Source organism: Apodemus sylvaticus, chromosome 8 (genome assembly GCF_947179515.1).
Source record: "Apodemus sylvaticus chromosome 8, mApoSyl1.1, whole genome shotgun sequence".
NCBI lineage: Eukaryota > Metazoa > Chordata > Mammalia > Rodentia > Muridae > Apodemus > Apodemus sylvaticus.
The window spans coordinates 82,509,901-82,527,545 of record NC_067479.1 but is presented as its reverse complement, the minus strand read 5'-3'; the positions used below and the strand labels follow the sequence as shown (position 1 = coordinate 82,527,545).

General features: G+C 43.2%; 1 protein-coding gene across 2 annotated transcripts in view; it reads right to left on the bottom strand.

The window, feature by feature from the left end:
• Positions 1-17,645, bottom strand: part of Fermt2 (FERM domain containing kindlin 2) — a 66,347-nt gene that overhangs the window by 1,983 nt on the left and 46,719 nt on the right. Inside the window, exons 5-15 of one of the 2 annotated variants that reach the window (XM_052191716.1) lie at positions 15,893-15,925; positions 15,359-15,584; positions 15,065-15,167; positions 11,943-12,050; positions 8,143-8,277; positions 7,421-7,470; positions 6,150-6,274; positions 4,007-4,113; positions 3,666-3,887; positions 1,289-1,413; positions 932-1,073 (exon numbers count right to left, since the gene is read on the bottom strand). In XM_052191716.1, coding sequence (XP_052047676.1) covers positions 932-1,073; positions 1,289-1,413; positions 3,666-3,887; positions 4,007-4,113; positions 6,150-6,274; positions 7,421-7,470; positions 8,143-8,277; positions 11,943-12,050; positions 15,065-15,167; positions 15,359-15,584; positions 15,893-15,925 — 1,376 coding nt within the window. The remainder of the gene's footprint in view (positions 1-931; positions 1,074-1,288; positions 1,414-3,665; positions 3,888-4,006; positions 4,114-6,149; positions 6,275-7,420; positions 7,471-8,142; positions 8,278-11,942; positions 12,051-15,064; positions 15,168-15,358; positions 15,585-15,892; positions 15,926-17,645) is intronic. The other variant, XM_052191717.1, reaches the window with a different exon arrangement.

The window sequence follows — 17,645 nt, the reverse complement described above, 5'->3', positions numbered from 1 at the left end:
TTTTAGAGACTCTTCTGTATGCAGCCCAGGCTAGTCTCTAACTCCTTAGATATCTCTGTCCCTCCCAAGTGTTAGGTTATGGGTGTGCTACACCAACCAGGGCTTCAGGAAGGCTGGACAAAGAAACACTCTATAAGTACTTGCACTATATCCTTAGGCGCAACTTTTTTTTTTTTTTTTTTTTTTTATGAGCACAGGTGTTGTGTCTGCTATGTCTGTGAGGCCAGATGAGATTATCAGATTCCCAGGAACTAGAGTTGCAGGGGGTTGTGAACCTCCCTGTGGGTGCTAACAACTGAACCATTCTCTAGAAGAGCAACAACTCTTAGCTTCTGAATCATCTCCTCTCTCTGATTATTTGTAAACAGACTAACCTACCCAGGGCCTCACAGGGATGGGGATGGGGATGGGGTCTTTAGAGGCTGGCTCTCCAATGGTGGCCTTTAAAAGCTTGTTTGAGCCAGGCAGCGGTGGCACACACCTTTAATCCCAGCACCCGGGAGGCAGAGGCAGGTGGATTTCTGAGTTCAAGGCCAGCCTGGTCTACAGAGTGAGTTCCAGGACAGTCAGGGCTACACAGAGAAACCCTGTCTCGAAAAGCAAAACAAACCAGCTTGTTTGAAGGGTCAAGCGTGGGAACACAGCTGCTTGGGCAGTCCTGGCAGAAGGAAGGTCCTTCTCTATCGGGGCAGGCCATCTGTTCCCACCAAGTATGAGAGGAGAAGGCAGACAGGAAAATTCACTAGCCCCATAATCTAAATCAGCCTTAGCAGTTAATGGGGGTGTTAAATACCACGGCCAAATCACCTCACATAATCCAATCTTCAAAATTTATGAGGCTCTACCTTTTGTCTTAAGTCCTGGGGATCAAATCCAGAGCCTGAGCTACACCCTCAGGTGTTTGTACTGAGGGAGTGCTAAGCCAGCTCACCATTTTGATCTCCCAGTTGACATTCCACTGTTTCATGTTGCTGAACCGCCACGTTTTGATGGCATCTCCTGTGCTGGCGTCCATCCGAATCAATCTGTTGTATGCAATGCCAATAAGTTCTTCCCTCTTGCCGCCTTGAAATCTGCAATATTGAAGAAAAATCACTCAGAATGAGGAAAGGGATTTTCTCTAACCCTAAAAACAACGGGACTGTTATAAAAGAGGACCATCATGAGCTGTTACTGAGAAAACTGAAAGCCTAGACAATACCAGGCGCTTGTGGCAGAAGAGGTCAGTGTGACCAAGCAGCCCCTCCGCCAGTGGTGAAGATCTAAACGTCACAGTGGACAAACTGACCTCGCGATGAAGTGCGTGATGCCGAACTCCGGCAGGGACTGCCACGCCTGGATGAATCTCATCTTGGCTTCAATCAGGCCCATCTGCGCCACGTTCTGGTGGGCCTCCAGAATGCGCGCTGTTATCTAAGCAGGATTGTAAATGCTTTATTAAATAATTAGACATTAATTTCTCTTATAAAGATAAAATGTGCACAACCATAATATTATACTGAATTGGAATTAAAAATTATCTAATGCTTCATTTGGGAATCCCGACAAAGTAACAATGTTAATTTCAGTTTTTCTGTACTGCACGAGAAGCATTATTGGAGGTACAGCTGGCTAGGACCATGACTTTGCATGTCTAGTTGCTTTCTCTTTGTAAATATGGAGAACTTACCAAATCTCTTAGATAGCCTGGCTGTAGATGGCAATGGGAGGAAAGAAAAAGGAAGCAGAAAGGAAAAAAGTGGCGATCAGGAAATGGCAATGGGGCAAAGCAGAGGCGGTAGCACCGCAACCCACGATTCCAGCAGAAAACCATGCGCAAAGAAAGCACTCAGGTGGCAACGGAACACAAGGAAGAATGAGAACCGAGAGCAAGCAGCCACAGGCGCCACAGCACAGCAAGTGTCACTCAGATGAAGGATGGGAGCTCACAGAAAAAAGAGCAAAGGGGCAAATCCCTCTCTCCCCTCATGTGTCAATTCTCACAGTGAGGGTAAAGCTAATTATTTTAGTAGCAAAATAACAATTACTAATCAAAAGCCACTGCAGTCTTTTCAGATTTAGTCAGATGACAGGATGCATGCACTCTCCTCAGAAGAGAGCTAAGGGCTGCCTGTGAGCTTGCTGGCCACACCGCCCTTTATGTGCACAAAGGCAGCAGGCCTTCAATTACCATCTGCTTTTTGCATCCTTTTTCCTGGAAGGAGAAACAAAAGGTCGCCATACAGGGCTGGGAGCTGTGGCCACACAAGTATTAAGTCTTTTCAGTTGGGGACTGCAACTTTTTTTTTTATAGTTAAAAATTCATTCTTACTTAATCCTAGGGAGTTTAGTTGATATTCACAGACTAAGAAGCTATGCTGACTGTCCTGTGCCCCGGCAAGGGTCACCTGCAGCGAACCTCGTGCCTGTGAATCTTACTACCAGGGCAGCAATGTGAAAGCCCAGCTTTCAGGGAACTGGCCTCAGAGGGTCCTCAGAGAAAGAAGGGCTGTGGAGGGCGCGGGGCCCTTAACCAAGGGCTACACACTGCTCTTGTCACCAAACCGAAGAAAGAGTCCAGATCACAATTTTGTCTACAATTCAAAGACAGAAAACTATCATCTTGGATGCCTGACACCTATGGAAACAAACCGCTAAGGTCTGAGAGCATCTGAAGGCAGAGGAGGTCCTTTCAGAAACTATCTCCTTAAACACAGGTCTTCAGTGAGCAGAGAGGCAGGGCCTCCCTCCTCCTCCTCGCTCATCTGCATTCCATAAGCCCCCTCCCCCCCCTCTGGGCAGCACTTCCGCCAGTCCTCAGCACACACTCCCACAGTCTTGGCCTGGAGGATAAACAATGTCCCTCCTCTGACACGGCCTCTGAACCGCACAGACAGACCATTCCTGATTAAAGTTCTGAACATTTCTGTGGAAAGCGAAACTGTTTCAGACTCCTTTAATAAAGTTATGTTTAAAATTTAAGGAAGGAAATGTCCTGTTTGGACCTTAATGTTTTAAAATTATTTCTGAAAGATAAAACCTAAACTTGGTAAAAATGATTTATTTATTTTAGAAGCCTTCTCTGCTCCCCCACCTAATCTGAATCTTTCCTTTTATGGAGTGCTGTTCAGTGAAGAGAATCCTGGGGGCTCTCCAGTCAAATTCCCCTGCAAAGGACCTTTCGTGATGCATCAAAGAGCCATTTTCCTGAATAGCAAACCTTTTATGGTCTTAATTTCCAGGGCAGGAATTCTAAAGAGTGGACAAAGGCAGTGAATTCTAAGTTAAAATTGATCAAACTTTGTAACCCTGTCTAAGATTCCATTAGGTTTTACTCTTGTTAAGACAGTGATGTAGGCTAAATCATCTCTACCACATAACAGTTTATTTCTAAAGGTAGAAAAATCTTCCTCAGCAAAACCAAGAATTAAATCCTTTGGGAAAAGAGCTGAATGTGCTTTTCTGTCCTATTTCCACAGAGGACAAAATAATTTCCTTGGGCTGGGCAGAACAAACTGGCTTTATCTATTAACTTCACACTAACAACCAGTTTAAACTGACCTATACCTCCCCCATTTCCTGTGTTTTATTCTACCAAAGATGGTATCTTTCGTTTAATAGGAGAAACAGCATTTAAAGTATGTGCACAAAGTGATAAAACCATCAGAGTAAGCAGAATGAAATACCTGCTTGTTCTTATACTTTTTCAGGTACCGAGGGGACACCAGACACTCAGGATTGATGTCAGTTGTAATCTGGTCAGGGATTAGCTGGGGGTCTGGGTTCAGATGCTGCATTTTCAGGAAGGAAAGAATGTTTTGAACTTCTAAGTTGTAAGAACTGTCTGCCATGGTCTTGCCTTTGGAGGCTAATCTGCAAGCTGCCATCCAGTGTGCATACTGCTTCTCCTGGAGAAAGGAAAGATGAAATGACAGGGTGCTCAGGGCCCAGGCACACGATCTAGGGCCAGAGGACCAGCACGCTTGGAGTCAGAAAGAGAAGGTTTATGTTTAGTTGGAAAACTTACATTATCACAACGAAGCCAGATCTCATTCATGCCCTCTGCAACCGGAATTAGGAGTTTTATGTTAAATTTCTGGCCTGAAATGTTTACATCCGGAGTAACTTCACATCCTGGAAAAATAAATCTAATTACAGAAATGTATAAAAGAGATTCTGAGCCCACACAATAGCTTCATTCTGTGAGGTCAGACTCTGCTGAAGTTGTCCATTTTAAGAACACTCCTGTTGGGTGGACAGCAACTTACGACAGCGTTGGCACTCGAGTGAGTGCAGAGCAAGGATTCAGAAATGCGGACCTGACTCAGCTCTACCTCCAAGGAAATGTTTAAACCATTAAAAGAAAGGGTACTTTAGGTAAAGAGTCCTATTTTCTCTAGGAACACTACACATATAGTGGCCTTATAAGGCCTTTTGTGGAACTTTTCAAACAAGGGAGAAGTTATGTGGTGAAGTTAAAATAAATATGTGAAGATACACAAATCTCTAGGTGATTTAGAGATAGTAGTAATTCTGTTATCAGGCCTTAAAAAAAATATCAAGAACGGAACCAGGAGTTTTTCTTCTCATATTAGAGCCAACCATACTGATTGTTAGTACCTGTAGCACAGGTTTCCCCTGATCCATTCTCCACATCCAAACTATTCTTTCCCTAAACCCTGTTTTATATTCCAATCTCCTCATCCCATTTCTGCCCAACTGCACCCGCTTCGGAGTTTCTGCCAGCGCCTGTCTCTGCTCCACAGATCTCCTACCATTTACTTTGGGGGGGACCCAGGGCCTAGAGTGCATTGCTAGCACACACTTTACTCGTGAGCTCTACTAGAATCCCTCTCTGCATCTTGAGTCTGACCATTTAGCCCATGACATTCACACCCTCATGGACAATAACAACCAGGGCCTCTCACCACCTCCTCCCTGCTGACCTTTTCTAAACCATCACTGCAGAAACTGGTACAGATTTCCAAAAGGTACCGGGAACTGCACTTAGGTTCTCACACATACCAGACACTGTACGACTGAGTGCCACCCAGTGCTCTTCAGATGGAGAGGTAAGTGTCCTTCTACCTGAGCCTGTGCATCCATTAGGAGCAAAGGGGAAGAAGTGACAGAGGCCACCAACTTGGCAAATGAAGCTGTAGCCCCATCCACAGACCAGAATGGACAGGGGCTGAGCTAGGTGCCGGACGAGGCGTGGCTCAGTTACAACTGCCTCTCATTTCAGCTCCAGGGTCTAATACCCTCTGCTAGACTCTTCAGATAGCTGTACACACTGACATAGACAGACAGATACACACACACTTCAAAATGAGATAAAGCTTTAAAAAACACTAAGTAAAAAAGCAGAGCTAACAGCTGAGCTGGTACCAAGGTGTGGCCCATGCTGCAGGTGCTCTGTAAGGAGCCACACCCTTAAGCTCCAGTCCCTACACCTCAGCCAGCTTTGACAAGGGAGAGGGAGACTCAAGCTGGCAGCTAGGAGCCTAACAGGGACATCCTGTGCTTGCCTAGGGGAAAGCAAAAAGCAAGGAGAAAAAAGTGGATGTGTGGGTGGTGGTGGTGTACATCTTTAATCTCAACACCAGGGAGGCAGAGGCAGGTGGATGTCTGCTTTAGGCCAGCCTGGTCCAGGACAACCAGGGCCACACATACAAAAATACTGTCTTGAAAAAACAAAAACAAAAAACAGAACCAAAATAACAGAAACAACAACAACAAAAACCCACGCCAAAACCCACGTGGGTGAGGAAGAGGGACACAGGGCGGCATCCCTAAAGAGGCTGTGGCCAGGGAAACAGGCTAAGCACGCTGACCAGAACTAGCCGTGACCAGAGGCTAAGAGCAAGCAGGATGGCAACCACCAAGGGAGAGGCCAGACATGCAGCCGTGATAACCACAGCTGAAATGAGGGAACCTGACGTTCTTAACGCTCAGGGCCAAAAGAGCAACATCATTTACTTGACAAAGTACAAATCGAACACTTCAGCTCCATCTGCCCACAGAACATAAAATATCCACATGCAACTCAATACCAAACTGGAGAACCAAAACCCTATTGAAAACCCCAAAGGTGTAAAGAAAGTGCTAGGCAGGCGCTGACACATAACCTTTACTATCCTATCCGGGTGGCAGAGGTCACGAGGCCCTACCTCTGAGGTTCATCTGATGAGCAGGTGTGCCACTGGACTCTTCTCGGCTCTTGTAGCAGGAGATGGACGTGTCTTTGAAAGTGCACCAATACTGCTTGTACCCCTTTAAAGTCAGCTTCTTCGGCCTAGAAGTTAGAGTTGAGACAATAACCACTCTGACGTAACTTTGCCAGAGGCTGAAATCATCTCCCTTTGGCCATTTTCTTCCTGGTCCAGGCTGCTGGTGTGCTCTCCCTTCTCAGTCTACCCCACCACACCCCAGTGAGAGGCTGCAGAGCCCACAACCCCACGTCTCACTGGGGATCGCAGGGGTCCATGTGCAGCAGCGGCCTGCAGAGGCAGTGGGGTCCGCAGTGTCACTGCCGCTGAAGCCCCTGCATCATGTCCTCAGCGTGACTGCAGGAAAGAGTCTAGTCCTGACACCAACATGCTTCTCCAGTGCCACACACAGAAGGTGACATAGTGAGGGTACAGGCAGATGCCAAGTGTGGAAAAGGAAGAGGGTAGAGACAGTGGCCTTTGGAAATCTTGCTGTTGTAAGCGCTATCTATATACTGTGAGTTGTGATGATACACTGCAACAGTTGCACAGCGCAGAAGCATAGTGGGCGGTGGGCACCACGTCTCTGTCTCCCATCTGCCTTACTACTCGGCTCTCAGTTTTGAGGACTAAAGGTGGATTGCTTAAACGTTTACAAGGATTTACTGGGACCTTGTAGGGAGGGTTCAGGAGTGCATAAACACAAGCCTACGGAGTCTGGAGCTTCTAGCAAAGAGCTAACACCGGCAGTCCCGGGGCACCAGGAGAGCCCACTGGGGTCAGCCCTATCACCGACTGTATGATACAACCAACCTTGATGCTTTATTATTTTTTTTAAAGATTTATTTATTTATTATATGTAAGTACACTGTAGCTATCTTCAGACACCCCAGAGGAGGGCATCTGATCTCATTACAGATGGTTGTTAGCCACCATGTGGTTGCTGGGATTTGAACTTAGGACCTTTGGAAGAACAGTCAGTGCTCTTAACAGCTAAGCCATCTCTCCAGCCCCAACCTTGATGCTTTTAAGATCAAAATAAAAAGATTAAAACAATGATTGCTGTGGCTTTAATTTAATGAGCATGATACCTTAATTTTAAGTGTTTAACTGGTAAGTCTTACAGATTTACTTTACAAATTTGACAAACTTCCTGCAAACGTAAATACTGTGAACATGGCTATAAAACAGTTCTTATTCGTATGTGACATCTCTCCCATTTTTGTACTTACTTGAAAACTTTAATATAGTCAGCAAGTTCTGGGATTGAAGTAATGTCACCCTAAGGAAAGAATTCAATTAATATTTCTCTTAATTAAAAAAAAATCTAGTCTGGTATCTGATATAAAAAACCCTGCTTATTTAATATTCAAAATTCATATGTTAAAGACTTAAATGGTATGATCATATTACATGGTCTTGTTACAAAAACAATTTGGAATAGTATAGAAAGTTAAAAATTTGCACAAAATGACAATTTGCACAGTTCTAAGACTACATTGTTACTTCTAAATATAGCTAAAATAGTTTGTAGCAACATATGGAAATATCATAAATCATAATGACACTGAGAAAGTGTTTCTTCAGCAATAACTCATTCATTAGCTTTAAAAAGAAGCAGTATTTAACTGCTACCGTGAGACGCTTATCTCCAAGGACTACCACATGAAACTTACCATGACTTGATTACTCTTTCCCCTGGAGAAAAGCCTTCCCACCACTTGCAAAACAAGTGTTTGTGTTGGATGCCCTAGCTACTGGTAACACAATTTCTTCACAAAAGGTTTCCTAGGGTGAAGAATGAGGCCCTGGGGTCAATCTTCCCACCATAAGCTTCCTGAGAACCCATGACTGACTTCTATAAAGAAGCTACCTTGCAGGTGCCTTATCTGGCAATGGAAAACCCACACCGAGGTAAGACTAAAATCAACCATTAGCTGAAGAGCCACCCTACCAGAATTGTTGATGTTTTCCCGCCTTCCAAAGTGATCTCCAGGTCGGAAAGGGCAGCATCAACTTCATCAACTTCTTTGTCACTGTTGTTTAAATGATTTTCTGATGTCATGATTGACAGCTTATTGATATGATACTGAAACCACAATAACATGTTGTTGAAATGACTGTTTAACTGTAGAACTTTAACATGAAATTACTACTTGACTCTTTATTGGATTTTTTGGTCATCTGATTTGCAAAGATAAAGCATCAGGCTGAGGGAGCTGGAAAGAGGAGGGCTCAGGAGCTAAAAACCCTTGCTGCTCTTGCAGTGGACCTAGGTTGATTTCCAGCGCCCACTCAGCTCACAACGCTCTCACTGTAGGTCCAGTGGATTCAGTGCCCTCTTCTGGTCTCTACAGACACTGCATGCACATGTGCACAGACAAAATGCAGATAAAAGACCTATACACATCAAAGTAAGGAAAGTGTCCTAGAACTGGAAGGATAAAAATCACGGGCCCCAGCACCTCGGATCATTGTGACAGCCCTACTCAGAAAGACTTACTCGAATGAGCAGTTTCTGTATACACACAAATGAACTCAGTCTCTGGTTCCCTTGGTGTGAAGGGAATTTACTGGTCTGCTACATTACACCAACAGAACTTCTGACATCTGTTGTTGGCTAGTTGGTGACCACCGATTAGAACAGGGCCTTATACATGTATGAAGTCTTCTTCAGGAATTAACTAAGCCATTTGTTTTACATCACTGGAGAAAATTAACCCTCACTGCCCTACAATGCCAATTACCCAGGACAAAGAGGAAGTCAGCTCTCTCCCCAGTTCTGATTCAATGCTTTACATATAAGAATTCTCTGTTCTATAAGTGAACAGAGCATGTGTGGGGACAGTTAGATTGCCCTCTATCTATCTAGGAAACAATCTTTGGTGTAGAATTTTCTTTTTCTTTTCTTTCTTTTTTAAATATTTATTTATTTGTTATATATAAGTACACTGTAGCTATCTACAGACACTCTAGAAGGAGGAGTCAGATCTTGTTACAGATGGTTGTGAGCCACCATGTGGTTGTTGGGATTTGAACTCAGAATCTCTGGAAGAGCAGTCAGTGCTCTTAACTACTGAGTCATCTCTACAATATAAAATAGTTGATTTTAAATGCACATAGTGACTCAGAATACTAACAATATAATAAGTTTTGATGTCAAGCCTTAGAGATCTTACACAGAGATCAACAGAATCTGGTGTAGCTGCTTCTCAAAGCGTAAGTGGCTCTGAACTTCTGAAGAATCCATTTACCCAATGAAGTCTATCTGAGGGGACACTCAATGCACGGACCTGCAGCCTATTACCAGTGTCTTGTACTCTAACACTCAGTAGTAAACTTTTCTGGTCATACCTTCAAGTCTGGCAAATGTGAGATCTTTAAGGTGACATAAATTTCTATGGTAACTAGTAAGACCAAAGTATGCAGACTGTCAGATGTGTCCTCAAATGTGGAGAATCCTGAGAATCCTGTGCAGAGCTGGTTAAAAATCCTAGACACCCTACAGATCCTGACTTGGCCTGAAATCTGCATTTTTACAAAGCACTCTGGATGATTCTGACCCAACAGGTCTCAGAGAGTCCCACTGGAGGGGCCCTGGCTATGGACAGACCAGAGCAGCTTTACTTCCAAAGGATTTATGGAGTACCAGTTAACATTACAGCATACACTTGTATCCAAAGGCTTTAAAAGCTAGCCTAATAACTTTTTTATTCAGTTTATTTTGAATTGTCAGTCTTTTGGATTTGTACTCTGAAACGCCCTCATTATAGATATCTAGATTCCAAAATGGTTCAAAGGGCAATGCCCTGAAGGCCTCCAGTTACTGTGGATCGAATCTCAGTCTTGCTAGGAAGGATGTCAGTGGCAGAAGGCTTGCTTAGCGTGAAGGCTTTGGGCTCAATCACTGGCACGTACCAAAACAACAACAGAAGACAAAAGAACAGTGCTCTACAACAACATGTATGGTCATAAAACAGATACGTTTCACACGTCTAATGCTTGTTTTTGATAAAACGTCCACCAGAAAACAGTAAGTCTGTATGCACAGTACAAAAGAAATTTAAGTCATTCAAGTGAGGCTCCCAATGAACTGTGCCCAAAGTTAATTCAGGAAATTCTCCAGACAGTGGAACCCACCCAGAAACAGTGTAAGATACTTAATCAAACGCTTAATCATCGTTCTAAAACAACTGATGAGTTAATTCATCAGTTAGCAAGAACTTCCCAACAATGACTCTGGTTGTCACTGTGAACTTCCTGACATTTTGGCACATTTGGAAGCATTTTTGTGTTCTGAGAAAAGAAGTACAATCTCTACACAGAAAGAGCTTCTTAACTGAGGGTCAATCCAGCTTCTCCCACTTCTATTTAAAGAGTATCAATTGCACTGGGACCTTAGGGAAGACTAGACTCCCATCACAACCCAGAAGTTCTTGCCAAAGCCCCAACTCAAGACACAGTGAAATCTGGAAAAGAACCAACCTGGTGACAATGGACATCACTGCTTCTAAGAGCTCTGGTCTAAGCCACTTCACTGAGGTGGATCATCAATGGGAGTGGATAATTAGTTTTTTAGTAAGTACCACTATAATTCAGAAGCATATGGTATCCAGCAACATTAACTTTCTCTTTTTTTAAAAATTTTTTAATTTGTTTTTTTTGTTTTTTTTTTTTTTTTTTTTGAGACAGGGTTTCTCTGTATAGCCCTGGCTGTCCTGGAACTCACTCTGTAGACCAGGCTGGCCTCAAACTCAGAGATCCGCCTGCCTCTGCCTCCCGAGTGCTGGGATTACAGGTGTGTGCCACCACTGCCCGGCCATTAACTTTAACTTATTAATCATAAAAGCATTTATGTTTATCTTAGTCTCTTGAATTCTTATTACTTAAAAGTTATAATTTCTGCCACAGCCAGCTGGAAATATATCTCATCATCAATTTAATATTGTCAGTTTCTTATTTCCAAGAGAAAATTGAGTCAATTTCAAATTAATATGTACTGGGAGGGAAAGTGCAATTTTCCCCACAAGATTCAGAAAAGTAACTAAAAGTATCCTTGATTCTTATTTTAAAACAACAAAACAAAACAATGTTTGTTTTACTTTCTTAAATGTCCACTTTCAACTTCTAAAACTTTTCATTCGTTTATTGTGTGTGCAGGCCCATGTACCATGCATGTTTATACATGGAGCTGAGAGGACTTTAAAACCAAACGGAAAAAATGGGCAGCAGTGGCACACCTTTAATCCCAGCACCCAGGAGGCAGAGGGGCAGAGGGGCAGAGGGGCAGAGGGGCAGAGGGGCAGAGGGGCAGAGGGGCAGAGGGGCAGAGGGGCAGAGGGGCAGAGAGGCAGAGAGGCAGAGAGGCAGAGAGGCAGAGGCAGGTGGATCTCTGTAAATTCAAAGCTAGCCTGGTCTACAGAGCAAGTTCTAGGAGAGCCAGTGTTACATAATGAGACCCTGACTCAGACTCACAGAAATCCACCTGCCTCTGCCTCCCCAGGGCTGGGACTAAAAGTGCCCTATGTCCAGCCTCAGAAGACAAGTCTTGGAGCTGGTTCTCTCTCTCCACCAAGGAGGTCCTGAATACCACGCTTGGGTTATCAAGCTGGGTAGCAAGCATCTGCCTGCTGTACCATCTTTGCTAACCACGACTTTCTACACAGCAAAAGCAATGCCATCAAATGCTTGCACTGCCCCTACAGCACTCTTCCCTCTCCCCAGTAAAAGTCATCCATTGATTCTTCCGTCTACCTGCAAGGCTGCGAACATCATCATCTCTTCTTCCGTGCATTCAATCTCTTCTAGGAGAAGAGCCCACTTGGCCTGCTCGTAAAGCTGATTGATTCTGATGGCGTCATACTGTAGAACAAAGGAGACATGGTCTGTAAGACAGTGTTTTCAATACCAGAAAGCTCAATGAGAGATGGCTAAGCGGACAAGCCAAGCACACAGTGCATACTGCTACTGTGGAAGAATCCATGTAGGACAGTTCACAATTGCCTGTAATTTGAGCTCCAGGGGTTTCTGATACCTCTGGCCTCTGTGGACACTGGCACTCACATACACCTTAATTTTAAAATGATAAGTCTTTAAATAGTCTCTTAAAAATATTTATGAATGTTTTGCTCTTGTGTATGCTTGTACACTACATGCATGCCTGGTGCCTGCCGGGTCGCCTGGAAGTGGAGTTATGGATGGTTGAGAGGTGCTGTGTGGGTGCTAAGAAGTGAGCCCAGGTCCTCTGCAAGTGCTCTTGACCAGTGATCTACCTCTTCAGCACCCTCTCTCACCTTTCTGAGACAGGGTCTCACTATATAGCTTTGCTGGCCTGCAAATTGCTATCTAGACTAACTAGTCTTGAACTTGAGAGTCTCCTGCCTCTACCTCCTGTTGTTGCCATCAAAGGCACGTCACAATGTCCAACTAAACACTGACTTTTAAGGCATGGGAAAAAGTGAATGTAATGTTTTTTTCAGTCTTTTAGTATCAAAATAATTCTAAAAAAGGGAAGAGACCTGCTAGTGTTAGACATGACTATAGATACATCTAATTTTCCACTCAAAATGATATAAATATAAGAAGAGAATTACTCAGGATGTAGCTCAGTAGGTGGAGGGAGTTGCCTAGTGTGACAGGATTTAATCTCCAGCACTGAAGGGGAGAAAGGGGCTCACGTAACAACTAAGGGTCACTGTTTCAGTGTAAGAAATCAAACTTGAAGTAGGGTACGTGGTACATGTCTGTTATCCTGGCACTTGGAAGGCTAAGGTAGGAAGATCCTTCATTTCTAGGCCAGCCCAGGCTGCACAGATCTTGTCTCAAAAACAAAACAAACCCCATGAAATTGGATATTGCTGCAGCCTTGTAATCAGCACCCATAGTCGGAGGGATCACAAGTTTGAGGCCAGCCTGGGCCTGGGTTTCATGTTAAGTTCCTGGCAGCCTATGAAGAGAGGCTGAACTGGCTCAAAGACCAAATGTAGAATAAAGGGGGTGGTGGTGGTGGTGAGAAATATATTTGGAAAAATTAAAACAAACTACAAATAGAGATGCTTTTTAACATTGTTATTGTGACTTGCCACTGTAAAAGTCAGTGAGAACAAATTAGTTATTTTGGAAAATACCTTGTTCAGAGGGAAACACACAAGGAGGGAGGCCCTCCAAAGGGGGAGTAATTTTAAGTATCCAAAGAAGACAGTGCATACACAATTTGGAAAGTATGTTTATCTATGTTATTAGACTGTCCATTTAATTATATTAGCAAAATGTAATGCTCTTAAAATGTTAATCAAACATTCCACCCCCAACCTACAACTAAAAGTAGATATGATGTGGCCAGAAAATAAATCTTTTATAGTTCTATTATATATAGTTTAATATATATGTTAAAATATATGTATGTGTGTGTATATATGTATGTATGTATGTAAAGAATTACATGAGCACATAATGAAAAACACTAGATCTGTGGTTTTCAACCTGTGGGTAGCAATTCTGGTGTGTGTGTGTGTGTTGTGTGTTTGTGTGTGTATGAAATAACGCTTTCATAGGGGTTGCCTAAAGCCATCAGAAAACATACTGTAACAAAATTAGTTTTAACAGTAACAAAATTAGTTATAAAGCAGCAACAAAAATAACTTTATGGCTTGGGGGTCACCACAATATGAGGAATGGTATCATGGGATTGCAGCATCAGGGAGGCTGAGACCCACTGCACTAACTAGAGTGCAATTCAGACATGAAGACCAAGCAACAAGCCAAGCGCCCCTCTCCCCAAAGAATCCAGACCTCCGTGCCATCTGGGGAAAAACAGATTTTCACAGCATAGTTAAATTGCAGCAGAAAAGCAAAGTTATAGCTAAGCAGACTTACCAGTCACAGAAATTAATTAGTGATTAGGTAGGAGGATAACATGTAGATGATAAAACAATACAAAGCAGGTTTGGTGCGCACTTTTAATCCCAGCACTTGAGAGGCAGAGGCAGGTGGATTTCTGTGAGTTTGAAGCCAGCTTTGTCTACATATAGAGTTCCAGGATAGCCAGGGCTACACTGTCTCAAAAAACAAAAACAAAAACAAAAACAACAAAAAAACAAAGCAAAACCCAAAAACCAACCAGTCAGCCAAAACAAAAATACATACAAAAACAAATACAAAAAAGCAAAAACAAAAACCAAAACACAAAACAAAATCAAAACACCAAATAAAAATACAAATAATAATACTTTCAGAAAAGTAATTTTTCTAATTTTAAAATAATTATTTATGTATACTGGTGTTTTGCCTACATGTATGCTTATGTAAAGGTGTTGGATAATGTGGAACAAGAGTCATAGGCAGTTGGGAGCTGCCGTGAGGATGCTGGGAATTGAACTGGAATTCTGGAAGAGCAGTGCTCGTAACTGCTAAGCCATCTCCCCCCTTCCCCCGCCACAGGGTTTCTCTGTGCAGCCCTAGAACTCACTGTGCTGTCCTGGAACTCACTTGGTAGACCAGGCTGGCCTTGAACTCAGAAATTCGCCTGCCTCGGCCTCCCATGTGCTGGGATTAAAGGTGTGCCCCACCACTGCCTGCTGAGCCATCTCTCTATCCCCAGAAAATTATTCTGTACCTTACAATATACTTGCAGATGATACATTTTTTTAAAGTAACCAGTACCTTTGAAACACACAAAGAAAATATAATTACCTTAACAAATGAGGAGAAAATGGTTAAACATGGTCTCAACCTAGGAAAATACCAGATTTATTCAGAATACAAATACCTTTGCCTAAAGGTCTGGCTTTTGAGTTATTATTCAAAACCTGCTATAGTTTCTTAAGAATCAGATGAGAAGAGGAAGAGGTAGAAAGAGCCCTTTAAATCATTGGTACCTTTGGATTCAAATCAAAAAAGCTGTAGTACTTGAATCGGAGCAGCACGGCCTCGTTCTCCTTCACGTCTTGCTCCATGAGCGATCGTGAGGAGTCAAGCCACCTGGAAAAGCAGAGAGCAGCCCTGAGCAGACACAACCAACAAATCCTAACCAACTTCGGCCAGGCCTGGTGGTGCATGGCTTTGTAAAATTAATCCCAGGGCTTGGGAGGCAGAGTCAGGCAGTTCTCTTTGAGTTTGGAACCAGCCTGGTCTCTTAAGAGACACCCTGTCTCAAAAATCCCAAAACTTACCCTTGGTTGGTTTTTGCTTTATCAAGAAGAGCTTGAGGCTTGAACATTTTTGCCAGTATTTCTGGTGATGTTACCGGCTGACTGACAGCAAGTATCCCAGGATTGCCTTCTGACAGGGCACTGTCACCAAACCAGGCAGAAGTTGGTGACAAGGGGCTTCCATCATGAGCGTCGTAAGTAGGGGTCATTGTTTTACTATAAAGTCCCGGGCTTGAATATATGCTTCCTAGTGAGTGAGAAGAGATGGCTGTGAGGAGGTGCTCAGGACCTGAGCGCAGTCATGACACACACTACGGTAGGAAGCACACTGAGCCACAAGCTTCGATCTGGAAGGAAAGCTTTAGTACATTAATTACCTGCCTCAGAACACAAAGGAACCCTGCTCGTACATTAGAACACACAGCACCAAAGCCGTGAGAGTGTAATTAAATTGGCAGAAACTCTGAGGAAGAAGCCAGCTGGTTTGAGGGGACTAGGGCTATGGCTGAAGCGCGCAGACCGACACACCGTGTGTGTGACTGTGGTGAGGCTCACCTTTCAGAGGGCCAATGTAAAGAACATCGGTGCCTATAGGAAAGGAAAGAAAGGAATTCAGAAGGCAAAGGAAAGGCAACAACAGAAGACAAAAGAATGAAAGGAAACGGGAAAAAGGAAAACAGACTTGCCCCAGTTGTAAGTAAACACATCAACACCTCAGGAGCTTCAGCATAAACACAACGTTCTGCCCAACGCTGTGCTCTAATCAAGCACACCCTGATTTGGTTATGTGAAGCTGACTTAACCAAGTCAGAGCATCACCTCAGTGACCTCGGGACCCTCAGTGACAGGTACAGAAGAGGCTACATAAAGAAAACACCCTTGCTAATGATACATGTCCTTTCACTTGAATAACACCATTAAGGCGCTCAAAGACACCAAGTAAAAACATCTGCCTTAACTCTGCTAAATTTGGTCCTGTCCTGTGTTTTCTTTTTGTTGTTGTTGTTGTTTTCCAGAGACGGGGTCTCACACCATGGTCTAGGCTGGGCTCAAACTTGACTCATTTTCTGGCTATAATCATGCTTTTAAAAAAGAAAATGTGCAATTGCTGTGACACTGTCACTGGACGTGGAAAGAGGAGTAAAGGTCACTCTCCCCCAGTTATGTAACTGGGAGTGCGCTTAAGAGCTCCTCCCTCCTCCCACCCATGTGAGCACAGGAGCTACAACTAAGAGGTCACAGTGAAAATAAATGGAAGGGCTTTCACTGAACCTGAGAGTTCAGATATTGTCAGCACCCATATCTGACCTGCTATTCCTGTGTTCTGTGCTGTGCTCAAACAACCTGTCGATCAATCTAAAGGCTGTGTGCGAGGCAGAGAGGCTGCCTGAATTCTGCTCCACCTTTAAAGCAGATACTGGGACACAGCCCCGAGGACCTGTTCACTAGGGAATCATTTTCAAACTTAACCTCATGTGTCCATACTTACCAAAGGCAGGAATCACTGCCCCAGTTCACTGCTAAGGGAGTACAAAGAAATACAGTACGGGAAATATTGTCTAAGAAGAAACCTGTTTAGTTAAAAGAACTATTAAATAAACCTTTCACTAAAAATGTCAGAATATTGACCTTCTCCATTAAAATACTAGAATTATTTAGAACCTACTAAAATTAAAATTGACCACTCTTTATGGAGTTTCCCATACAGAATATGTTATTTTATATACCATAGTTTCTATTTGTCTTATGGATAATCTAGGATAACAAATCATTTCGTGTCCTAACGAATCGATTTTCAGCCCAGAGAAAAAGCTGTCCTGAGCTAGCAGCTGTGGATCCGTGGCAGGAACCAGCCCGTCTCAGTTGCCTGCACATGACTTCACATACTGCAGCTCTAACCATCCAACTCTGTGCGTCCGATTGCTTAGAATCTTCGTGTCACGATAAGGGAAGCTTCAGTAAATAGTTTCTGTACTTATTTCCCAATTCTAGTTGCACCGTGGGGTCAGAGGGTAGCATTGTTTAAATTCCTTCAGGTCCAGCTCAAAGGCTAAAACTAACGATCTTGTTTTCCTATTTGCCTGTGTTTATATAACAAACATTGAAAAGAAAGAAGAAAAGAAAGAAATGGCTGGCTCTTGAAAGGGAACAGGCACAGAATAAGTTTAAAAGTAACTTTCACTAGCTTATCTTCTGTATTATTTGACTTTGTTATAATGAAATTATATTCATTATCTGACTTCTGTAATTGAAAATATGACACTTATTAGAACATACTACTGATTGAAGGAATCTCTCTTCTCTCTTT